The 12,869-nt window shown below is 33.4% G+C and overlaps 2 protein-coding genes across 8 annotated transcripts in view; one reads left to right on the top strand and one right to left on the bottom strand.

Annotated features, from left to right (window-relative positions):
• The window catches only part of LOC143144593 (uncharacterized), a 259,819-nt gene that overhangs the window by 243,980 nt on the left and 2,970 nt on the right, over positions 1 to 12,869 (bottom strand). For all 5 annotated transcript variants that reach the window (XM_076307173.1, XM_076307170.1, XM_076307169.1 and 2 more), the window contains exons 4-6: positions 12,662 to 12,826; positions 12,339 to 12,540; positions 12,091 to 12,215 (exon numbers count right to left, since the gene is read on the bottom strand). In XM_076307173.1, coding sequence (XP_076163288.1) covers positions 12,091 to 12,215; positions 12,339 to 12,540; positions 12,662 to 12,826 — 492 coding nt within the window. The remainder of the gene's footprint in view (positions 1 to 12,090; positions 12,216 to 12,338; positions 12,541 to 12,661; positions 12,827 to 12,869) is intronic.
• The window catches only part of LOC143144595 (uncharacterized), a 32,468-nt gene that overhangs the window by 18,057 nt on the left and 1,542 nt on the right, over positions 1 to 12,869 (top strand). For 2 of the 3 annotated variants that reach the window (XM_076307175.1, XM_076307176.1), the window contains exons 2-3: positions 10,940 to 11,498; positions 11,577 to 11,863. In XM_076307175.1, coding sequence (XP_076163290.1) covers positions 11,110 to 11,498; positions 11,577 to 11,634 — 447 coding nt within the window. In that variant the 5' untranslated portion in view covers positions 10,940 to 11,109 and the 3' untranslated portion in view covers positions 11,635 to 11,863. Of the gene's footprint in view, positions 1 to 10,939; positions 11,499 to 11,576; positions 11,864 to 12,869 lie in introns of those variants that run through there. The other variant, XM_076307178.1, reaches the window with a different exon arrangement.

The raw sequence follows: 12,869 nt of genomic DNA, 5'->3' as shown, positions 1-12,869 counted from the left end.
TGAACGTGTTAAAGAATACTTGTACGGACGATTGATCGACTAATCTCTGTTTCATTTTTTCTTCGCTTGTACCTAATCTGAAATCTAAGGAGCATAATAGCCACTTGAACATTTACAGTTGTCAGTTCGCGAATGATTCAAAAAATTTAATCGCGCAGAGGATGTAGGTGAGTAACAGCTGTACCCTGTGTTACCTTTGTACCGTTACGTGCCTATACTTATTTCTACTTCTATACATTAATTCTCTTTTTTTTTCACTTGCTGTTTCATTTCTTTTTTCTAGACAATCTCAAGGCAATGAAGACGCACTATTATTATTATACGACCCTGTTTCTACATTTATCTCGCACGGATACGTTTCAACTTTTCTCGACAAATTTTATATTTCTTTAGTTACATATTGTTCGTCGATTTATTTTCCTGGCACGCATCAACGTCGATTTACATAAATTTTTCGAACCTTTCGATGTAATTGATCCTATCAATTTTCAACAACACTTGTGTCAAGATGTACACGAAGGTTTACGAAGATGGTCGTATTATGGCAAAACTTTTTGCACAATTGCTTCCTACTTTGAATCGTTGTGTAGATAAAACATAAATCATCTCTAATTTATAAATCATGATTATTAAAAGGGTTAGGTGCTAAACGAGACATTTTCTTAAACTACGAAAAGTTTAAAACATTTCATTTAGGATACTAGAGGGGACAAAGGATAATCAATTTTTTATATTTTTTATATTTCTTCGTCCTCTTTACGAATGGAAGAAATAATTATTTAACTGCTGACACATTGCCTTTCTCGATGGAACACAGAACTCAATCGCGAAATGATCTCGTTCTGACATCGACGCGGATGAAGCACGACGTTTAGGTGAATTCGATTGTTATTGCATTCACGTCTTTGGACCAATTTTCAACAACTTTCCCATTGTCTATCGAGGAATTTATCAGGACACTTTTTGTCACTTTGGTAACATTCTTAACCACTTGCGCTGGTATGACGTGTCACGCACGTCGGGAGTTTTTTTTTTTTGTCTCGGAATTAGAGACGACGTGCTATGCATCGAGAGTTTTTTGTCACAGAACTGGAGATGACGTGCTACATACGTCGATAGTCGGTTATCGTGAGAATAAGAATAACGTGCGTGGCACGTCCGTTGAGAGAGTGTTTTTCAAAGCAGTACGTACTGCGACAAGGAACACTCAGTTTCTAATATATTTAATTAAAATATATATATATATATATATATATATATATATATATATATATATATACATATATATATATGTACGTAACAAAATGAATAAATTTAGTGCTTCCTAATAATTTCTGCCTAAATTTTAACATGGAAAACTACGATGAACGTGGTGGTATGTTAAAATGAAAAACTACAATGAATATTGTTGTATATTAAAATGAAAAACTACAGTGAAAATTGTGATCCATTAAAATGGAAAACTACGATGAAGATAGTAGTATATTAAAATGAAAAACTATAGTGAAAATGATGATACATTGAAATGGAAAACTACGATGAACATAGTAATGTATTAAAATGAAAAACTGCAGTGAAAATGGTGATACATTAAAATGGAAAACTACGATGAACAAAGTAGTATATTAAAATGAAAAACTACAATGAATATTGTTTATATTAAAATGGCAAACTACGATGAATATTGTTGTATATTAAAATGAAAAACTACAACGAATATGGTTGTATATTGAAATGAAAAACTACAATGAATATTGTTGTATATTGAAATGAAAAACTACAGTGAATATTGTTTATATTAAAATGGAAAACTACGATGAATATTGTTGTATATTAAAATAAAAAACTACAACGAATATGGTTGTATATTAAAATGAAAAACTACAATAAATATTGTTGTATATTGAAATGAAAAACTACAGTGAAAATTGTGATACATTAAAATGGAAAACTATGATGAACATAGTAGTATATTAAAATGAAAAACTACAATGAATATTGTTGTATATTAAAATGAAAAACTAGAATGAATATTGTTGTATATTAAAATGAAAAACTACAATGAATATTGTTGTATATTAAAATGAAGAACTAGAATGAATATTGTTGTATATTAAAATGAAAAACTAGAATGAATATTGTTGTATATTAAAATGAAAAACTACAATGAAAATTGTGATACATTAATATGGAAAACTATGATGAACATAGTAGTATATTAAAATGAAAAACTGCAGTGAAAATGGTGATACATGAAAATGGAAAACTACGATGAACATAGTAGTATATTGAAATGGAAAATCACAATGAACATACTAGTATATTAAAATGGAAAACTACGATGAACTTAGTAATAAATTAAAATGAAAAGTTACATTGAAAATGGTGGCGCATAAAAATCGAAAACTACAGTGAACGTAGTAAATTATTGAAACGAAAAACTACGATGAACTTAGCGCTTACAGAGGTCCTGGATGAATGATTTCTTTCCAAGTTGGACCGAAAAATGGTAATTTCGTAAATCTTTCTCTCTCCCTCGGCGGTTAAAAAATAATCGTAATCACGAGTGAACTACGCGAACGAATGAATAAACGAGCGAACGAAATCCGTAAAGAGCGAGCGTGCAGTCTACTAAAACCGCAAGAGATTTTACCACGGAGTTCTCCTCCGCCCGGCTGGCCTTAAAACATCTGGAGCGATCGAGATAAGAAGAGCAACATTCACAGCGGCGGGACATTCAAAGTCGATGTAGATTAGCCGCGCGCGTTTCGGTAAGGATAAATTGAACCGCGAAGGGTTAATTAAACGCGTACGTGCGTGACGCACGTTGGAACAGGTTAAATCGGTGAGCGAGCGCGTTTCGGTGATAGTGACCCAGTAGCTGGAAGCTACGTAACAATTCTGCTCCCAAGGTAGCGGTACCCAGCGCCGAGACGATTCACCCTGCGGACACTTCACCGCTTCTCGGTAAACAATTAGACGCGACTTGCTCCAGATGTAGCGAATACCGTTGCTCGTGACGCGTCTCGATCATCTCTCATAGCGCGCGGAAATTGGAGTAACGCGTGCCGCGATCCCGTACCGTTGCACAACACGAAATACGATTTTCACGGAGCCACCAGACACGAGAGCGTAGCATAATTTTGATAAGGGGATATATTCGGTCGTTGACTGGATCATCGAATCGGTGATAAAGGTTTGGTATTTGTAATTTTATTTTTAAAAAAATTTTGGATCATTGTGGACAAAGGGGTAAAATTATTGATAAAAATTTTGACATTTGTTGTTGTGTTTGAAAAGTATTTGATTGTTGTGGACGAAGAGGTCAAATTATTGATAAAACTTTTGACATTTGTTGTTGTGTTTGAAAAATATTTGATTGTTGTGGACGAAGGGTTCAACTTGTTGTTAAAATTTTGAACATTTATAGTTGTAAGTTAAAAGAATTTTAGATTATTGTGGACCAAGGGGCTAAATTGTTGATAAAACTTTGGCACTTGTGATTATATTTGAAAAATATTAGATTGTTGCGGACGAAGAGGCTAAATTGTTAATAAAACTTGGAATATTTGTAGTTGTAAGTTAAAACAATTTTAGATTGTTGTGGATCAAGAGGTCAAATTATTGATAAAGATTTTGACATTTGTTGTTGTATTTGAAAAGTATTTGATTGTTGTGGAGAAAGAGGCTAAATTGTTAATAAAACTTTGAATATTTGTAGTTGTAAGTTAAAAAAATATTAGATTGTTGTGGACCAAGGGGTAAAATTATTGATAAAACTTTTGACATTTGTTGTTGTGTTTGAAAAATATTTGATTGTTGTGGACGAAGGGGTCAAATTGTTGTTAAAATTTGGAGAATTTGTAGTTGTAAGTTAAAAAAATTTTAGATGGTTGTGGACCAAGGAGCCAAATTATTGATAAAAATTTTGACATTTGTTGTTGTATTTGAAAAGTATTTGATTGTTGTGGACGAAGAGGCCAAATTGTTGTTAAAATTTGGAGAACTTGTAGTTGTAAGTTAAAAAAATATTAGATTGTTGTGGATCAAGAGGTCAAATTGTTGATAAAACTTTGGCACTTGTGACTGTATTTGAAAAATATTAGATTGTTGTGGACGAAGAGGCTAAATTGTTAATGAAACTTTCAGTATTTGTAGTTGTGTCGAAAGAAATATTAAGTTGATAAAGTACGAATTGGTAATAAAACTTTGGTATTTGTAGTTTATTTAAAAAATATTCGATTATTGTGAACAAAAAGGGCAAATTTTTGATCAAACTTTCGACATTTGTAGCTGTATCGAAAGAAGTAAAAATGACCGAATTGTTAGTAAAACTCTGGATATTTGTAGTTCTATTAAACGCAATATTTATTAATCAAAATATAACTCATTAGATTCTATACACTTTGACCAACGTATTACATTATTGCAAAGTTTTACCCAGCCATTTCGTACGTGACGATTCAATAATTGACTAGTTTTAATGGTTTAATTACCTAGAAAAATATTCTAGGATCTTTCAAAGCTTTCTTTACGGTAAATCATGGCAACACTTGGTCGGAGGAAAGGTTCATTGGACGATTCTCTTTACAAAAGGCCAAATTTTCGTTACGTAACACCCATTCAATGATTACTCTACACGTAAGAACGAAGACACTACCTCTTGTGTTACAAGGCCATTTTTTTTTTCTACATCTATTCGTTCCGTACACAATGTGTAAGGCTGAATCTTATATCAATTAAAATCACCGCTAGCCAAGCCGTTATATTATGCTTTCGTATAAGTCATAAAACACGTGTGACTGAAACTTAATTTCCTGTACGGTGGTATATTATTATCATCAGTTTTCTTGCTTAGACTGTCACGATGATAGATCAAGAAACATAAGTACTTCGATTACGATTACTGGTCCGTTCGTTTTACAGTCTTCTCGAGCAGAGAAGACAAAAATTCAGATTTTCTATTAGTACCTAATGGAAACGATCTTTTATTTCTTCGTTCGGCAATAAATGTCGAATAAGACGTACAAAATAGATGTACAAATTAAAAAGAAAAATCAATTCACTTTCTTCGAGTTTACTAAAATTTTTGCACTAGTGGAAACGATATTCTATTTTTTCGTTCAAGAATAGATGTCCTTCGAGATATACAAATAAAAAAGAAAAATTAATTCACTTTCTTCGAATTTATTAGAATCTTTGCACTAGTGGAAACGATATTCTATTTTTTCGTTCAAGAATAGATGTCCTTCGAGATATACAAATTAAAAAGAAAAATTAATTCACTTTCTTCGAATTTATTAGAATTTTTGCACTAGTGGAAACAATATTCCATTTTTTCGTTCAAGAATAAATGTCGTTCGAAACGTAAAAATTAAAAAGAAAAATTAATTCACTTTCTTTGAATTTACTAAAATTTTTGCACTAGTAGAAACAATATTCCATTTCTTCGTTCAGAAATAAATGTCCTCCGAGATATACAAATAAAAAAGAAAAATGAATTCACTTTCTTCGAATTTACTGGAATTATTGCCCGTCCTCCTCGATTTCTTTTTCACCGTTTCGTCCTTTAACGAGTAATTTTCACGAAGTTCAATCGAACGCTCGTGTAACTGTGGCTAACACTCGACCACCGTTAAAAATGATCAACCACAATCGCCATACGAAGTCGCCATACCCAGCTGGATCTTGGGAACATATTTCCTAACTGTATCCCCAAACTTAGCGTGCTAGAACGAGTTTCAATGTCGCAATGTATTTTTCTATACAAAGTTTCGTATCAGTTTCAGGGTGTAGGAAATAGAAATAACTCCAAGACAAGTATCACGATTGCATATCGCGGAATGAGTATCGCATGGGGAAACTCAATCCTTTGGCTTGCAGCACGACTCCAGTGAAGCATCAATACGACCTAACATTCTATTTACATAGCGAGACAAATAATCCTACCGACTTCCAATAGGTTAATAACTCACCGAATCTCTCGATTTCTCGCAACAACGTCCCTTTAACCGAATCGCGATGTAAAATAATACTAATCGCGAGCTGTATCGACGTGGAAACTCTAATCGACCATTTTGGAAAATTATCGCGAAGATATGAAAATTTAATTCGCCATTTAGTAAATACAATTCGATCGATTGACGAAAGAACACGTTATCGATTCTTTTTCTACGATCTTGTTTAAACAGTGTCCGTTTCGACGCGATAAAATATTGAAAACGAAAATTTGATCCCGAATAATTTGCACCGACTGCTAATTTAAACAATAAACTCTTCGAAGTAATCTCTCGTCTTAATTTAACACTTCGATATCGTGACTGATTAAAACTAAACACGAAACACTTGGTACGTTTTCGAAGACGTTCGAATAAAAATATTAAGCACAAACTACGTTAATGATAAACCGCAACGACCGGGATACATAAATCGCGGACACTTTTTTCAGAAGTGATTTACACAAACACACACACACACGGAGGAATAAAATCGATGAATATATCTGTTCCACACAATCCTTTAAAAACAAATATCCTGCGCGTAAGGATTTATGGGATACCGATGACTATCTGTAATAATAGCTCTTTCGCGTCGTTTAAATGCAAACGAACGTACAATTTAGAGTTTAATAAAACAAGAATCACCAACGCGCGTTGCATAAACCTTTCAACGACGCGTGTAAATAATAATGTAATATTGGTTCTTCGACCCGATAGGGTATTGTAATTTATGCTACGCGCGGAAAGGTTGAAAGATCAACGACGAGATAACAGCGATCGATCACCGAAGAAAGGAAAAGTTTTTCCATACCGCGCGAAAACAAACGAGCAATGGTATTTTCATTGAAACGAACGCGTTCGAGGCAACCGAACAATTTCGCGTATCGTTACAGCCTTGGTTATCGAGTAACAACGGAAGGTAACAATATGTAAATTGTTCGTCAGAAATAAATTTGAAAATCAGTAGAACGGATAATGTTTCGTTACCGTTTTCGTAATCGAGAACGGTGGATGAAATTTGAATGTAATAAATTTCCATTCTCCCGCGATCGTAAGAGTAGAAATTTCGCGCAAAATTCACCGGTTCGATGTATCTCGAGTTCATTGAAGAATAGAAGTAAAATGTTTCCTTAATGGATTTTAATCATCAAGGAAGTGAAATTATCGCCGTTATCGTAATTATAATGGGCACAATCACTAATTCGCGTAAAAATTTATGCGAAAAATGTTCAGCGATGTATGTAGATACAAGTAATAATATTTAATAACCGTGCGAACGATTCGTGATGCGCGTACGATGTTAACGTACCGATAATTACCCGGATATTTTCGAAGATATTCGATCTTTATTATTAATCCAACGATTCCTAACACATCAGAAATAAATAAAGTCGAGTCAATTTGCCCTTTCAAGTTTCCAGGTTGAATATCGAGAAACGTGATCCATTTTTCAATACACCGAAATAGCGTTTTACTTTATCAAATATAAAACTTTACAATCATAATTAATTTTTTTATATATTTTATTATAATGCTCGTATAATATTTTTTAATACGATATAACGAAATTACTAAGGTATTTAAAGTCAAACACAATATTAACAAAAGTATCTCGTGTAAAGTATGAAATAAAGGTATATATTGTATGAACGTATATATACGCTCTTCGTACTGCAGCGACCACTTTTCCAGACCGTATATATACGCTCTTCATATACGAATATGATTTTGTCGACGTGATACCGTATGAAAATAATTTTTTTCTTTTAGAAATGAAAAACACGAGAGTTCGTTTTGTTCGAACATTAAAAATTTTACATACATTCGATACGTGTTTCGAATTTTCATCAGAACGGATCGAATCGATGGAAATAAACGTCGAATTTCCAATCCCGGTAATTTTACAAAAATTATAATTCGAGGTCGTATATATACGCCCTCGAATTAAAGATTAGAAATTTTTTATTTGAACCGAAAGTACAGAGGACGAAGTATAAAACGAACCGTTTTCCTGCTCAAGGTACAGAGAGCGGCTGCGGGTCTACGCGAAGGGACGAACGGAGTAGTGGTGGGGGTAACTGAGCGTCAGGGTGGGGGTAGCGGCGTAGCGACCACGAGCGGCCACTTAATTTTGCTCGTACCGTAAAAGTCCACTACCGCTAACGTAACCGATACCGATACACCGCGAGTAACGTAATTAACATTATTGTACACCTTTACACGAGTACGACGCACGTACCGTTCGAGGAAACTCTAAGCTCAACTCCGTATCAGTTTTCAATGAAATTTACATTCCGTAGGAACACGCCAGGCAACACTGAACGTCTTCCAACGAAGAGTCAAATGTCACGTATACTCATTGATTAACGCGAGCATCGCCATCAATCTTCATTAGTGGACTGAAATCCTTGTAGATCGAACAACTGCAATAACACGACTGACGTACAACGTGCAACGATACAAGATACGATATAAATTACGCGTACACGTGCATAGATCATTATTATACCCCTGTCGTTGCACTATTTTTTCACTCGTTGGTATCAGGCGTTCAGCTTGTGACGCCTTAACGGCGACTATCGTTTTATTTTCCGTTAAATCAGGGAACCGTGAGTACGAGAAATTAATCACTTTACCACGCGTAGTAACGATAGATGTAATGATAAATGTAAACACGCGAATGTGGAATTATTACGTTTAAACGCCGAGTAACGATAAGGTTGGAAAAATCTCCCGTTTACGGTGCTACAACCGAACAATGAATTTGTTTCGTTAAATTTAATTAGCGTGCACACGTGTTTAGATAATCGAATTTGTTACCGCGATAAAGAAAAAAAGAAACTCTCTACCAGACAATTAACAAATGGAATAATCTCGACTTTAACGAATTCAATTTGAATTTTTCGATTACGAAACGCAGCGGATATTACTTCGTCGTTGTTTCGATTAAATTATTATCAGTTGTATCGGAATGAAAATTTTTGTAAAATTACCGGAATTGGAAATTCGACGTTTATTTCCATCGATTCGATCCGTTCTGATGAAAATTCGAAACACGTGCGAATGTAATAGAAATTTTTAATATTTGAACAAAACGAACTCTCGTGTTTTTCATTTCTAATAGAAAAAAATTATTTTCATACGGTATCACGTCGACAAAATCTTATGGAAATGTATAGCACGTATTTCGTTTAAAAAATCTTTACTCCGACGAAAATTATGTTTAATATTCGAAATAAAATATAAATAACTTACTCGACAACCTAATAGTTTTCAAGTTCAGACTGGAGAAACTTCTTGCTATGCTCTGGTTTATCTCGTTTCACTTTTTCTTATAATAAATAAGCAGGAAGTGTTTGTGATATTTAAACTTACATACAAACTAATTGAATGTTAACTTAACTCTCTTTTAGGGTTGAAAAGTTAAACTAGGGCTCAAGATCGAGCTGGTTAACGACTCTCACTGTAACACCACGAAGAGATTGCGCAACCGAGAACTTCGTCCAGATCACGTTTTAATCTTCACTATTTTTTACACTCCGAAACTCGGAATCGATTTATAAAATAACTATAAAACGTGTAATGTTCGACACGATAATGTGGTCGAGTTTTAGAATTCTCGATCAATGACGTCGAAATTCGCTTAAAACAAACACGCGTACCATATGGTTTTGATAGAGAGCAACGAACTAGGTGTAAACAAATATATTCGCAGCAGCTTAGAGTGCTAAAATTAAATTATTCGGGTGAAGCTTCCGCTCGTTTTTATCGACTGTCGATTTAACGCTGAACCGATACCAAAATTTCTTAAAAGATCCGAATATCAACTAAACGTTAATTATATAATTAAAAATCTTTATTAATTTAGACAAACGAATTTCGTACGAAGCTACATTTACAAAATGTACGTATTTACGTAATTATTAATATTGAAAAATAACTAGCAAGCAGATGTGCTAATGAAAAAAATTGTGAAATTTTTATTGACATTAATTTTGATGGAAGTTAACGTAAACGCTGATTAAATATAACAGATAATTGAATACTTTTTTGTCGTGAATCAAACTCGATTTTACATAGATTTTACTTCTGGAAAGTGTTTAAAGAAAAAAATATTTATAAAACTACTTGTCACATAACGCGTTGTAACGTTGATAAAATCTTGGAAGAAAAAAGGAAACTTTTACTCATTACCCTCATTATTAGAATTGCTAAGCACAAGCTACTTCTAAGTTAATGGAAATGAGGTGAAATTTAATTCAACTCTTCATGTAACAAATGATAAATATGAAATAAAACTGTTAATATTTGCCAAGTCTACAACTCGATACAGTTGTATTTTTATCTAGAAACATTTTCTACGCGCACTGCGTGGAACCGTACGAGGAACAAATAGTGAATAAACTAATATAAATCACAAGTGTCCAAATATCGTTAACAATATCTTGTGTAAAATTTTATAATGCTTTGTAGCGTGAATTAATTAACGATCCATCTTTTCTTTTTACAAAATATTTTCAAACGACTAAGTTAGACAAACGATATCTAAAATACTAAATTTGCACTTCTTCATTTGCAATTAAAACTTTCAATAATTTTCTACGATCGATATACCAACTGATACTACAAATAGTCAGATCGCACGAAGTGTAATCGTTTTAATAGTCGTACGCACGTAACAAGTACGTTGTAATTTAGTAAAAGGAAAAATTCGATAAATAACTCCGTTACGGAATCGTCCATCTATGAAATTACGGGTTACCTAACGTAAAGTAACATGTAACATGTCCGATACATCAATATTTAATCAATCGTGAATAATTATTTTTCTCTTTGTACTGTCTATAAAGTATTATTATAGTAATTAATGTCACACTAACGTAGCTTAATTTCACTTGTTTAAACGATACAATTTATTTCATTTTTTTTTTCTTTTTCAGAAAATGTGCACGTTGAATCATTCTTACCGATCAATTGAAAAATATAATCAATTTTTGGAAGATCTTTAATAAATATCTCGTGTACTGTAAACCATTGCAATACCTCACATATTTTAAAATCATAGTCAGAGAAACATAAATTCGTCGAAAATTTGTTTTCAAAATCCAAAATGCGAAAACTACGTCAACATGTTCCCTGTAAAACGTACAACGTAAGAAAATGTCGAAAACAGATATGCTTAAAACACGATCGTATTATAGCATGCAATACTATAGTTATGCATATGATTCTGAAGCCCGGTACGTATCATGTTTTGTGTCGAGATGCAATTAAGGAGGGAGGGAAGGAGAGACAGAAGAAGATGGAGAACTTGGTAGAAAGATACGGAACCAACACGAACGAGTCGGGTTCTCGACGCCCACCTGATCACACAACAAGGAGTAGAAAGACAATCGTGCTGAAACTGAACGTGCGTTGTACCGTCTCGTCTCGACGAAAATATAAACTTACTCTACTGTCCTCGGTATCCAGCGAAAGAAAACGCAACGAAAATCACAGGTATTAGCGACTAATCATCTAAAAGTTACACTTACTTTAAAAGTGAATTTCATTTGCTTTCTTGAATTGCTTTGATAGATCTGTACCAGTTACGTATATTCCAAGCATGCTAAACGTAATTATTTACTATTACTAGCATTCATCCTGTACGTCTGCTTAAGTGTCAACTGTCGGCCGTTTCCGTTAACAATAAAGAGGTATATCCGGCTTTGTAAACGGAAAGCACATATTTATAGTATCGATTCGTTGTATTAATAATTGGTTAAGCGAATAAATACACGGCATTATTTGTACATCATTTTTCGAGGTACATTCGTAACACTTTTTTCAAATTTAACACGACTCTCGCGTTACCTTTTACTCAATTTCATTTCCAACCGATTTCGTACCAAGTACATAAATCTACGGTTATGTAATGTATCGTGTAATTTACTAAACGTTTTCTTAATATTTCCAATCTTAATGATTGTGAAATATTCCAGAAGACAATCAAAATTCAAATAAATCTCTACGTATACTACTATAAATATATTTCTTCGTACTAAATAAATTTTCTAAGTTCTACAAAAAATTGTTTTCTTATATGACTTACCATATGCTCCACTGCTTTTTCCTCAAGTTCTGCTAAAGTCCAATCTATATGAAAACTCAAAGGTTGAAGGTGAGACTCCATTTCACGAAGCCATTTCCTCAAACATTTCACTTCGTGTTCGAAATCTGTAATGCAATGTTTCCATTTCAAATCATTTGACGTACAAAGCCAATGTATCTAACAACAACCATATATTTATAAAATATTATTTAGAATATCAGAATTTTGTTAGCGATAAAATAAATTACCTGCTGATATATCCTGTTGATTGGATACAGGTCGCTCAACAGGTGCCATAATTTGTTCGACTAATTCCCATTTTGCATTCAAATGGTCAACACGCCACGCTACTTCATCTTTCAAAGCAGGGGCACGTGACACTAATTTTGCAGCTTGTTCGTTAAATAACTTTCTTCTATATGCCCTACGTCGCAGCTCCTCCATGTGAGCCTGATATACACATTATGCAACTATTATATTCTAATGCTTAATCATTTAATAATAACAAGAGTAATTTTCTATCCAATATAAAAAGACTAAAATGTGTTTGATATATCTAAATAATACATACCGCACGCAGACTTTTGTCTAACAAATTTTCTTCCTTAGAATAAACCAATTCCTGAAGAACTCTTAGCCATGAATATAGCTCTGAAAATTGACTACTAACTTCTTTTAAACTCCACGATTGTGTAGCTACATCAGTCTCATCCCATGTTAATTCACCATTAGCTTCCTATTAATATAAGAGATAAATTGATATATAATATGCACAGTGC

Source organism: Ptiloglossa arizonensis, chromosome 3, assembly GCF_051014685.1.
Source record: "Ptiloglossa arizonensis isolate GNS036 chromosome 3, iyPtiAriz1_principal, whole genome shotgun sequence".
NCBI lineage: Eukaryota > Metazoa > Arthropoda > Insecta > Hymenoptera > Colletidae > Ptiloglossa > Ptiloglossa arizonensis.
Note: the sequence above shows the minus strand (reverse complement) of the source record. Positions and strands in the feature narration are given on the sequence as shown.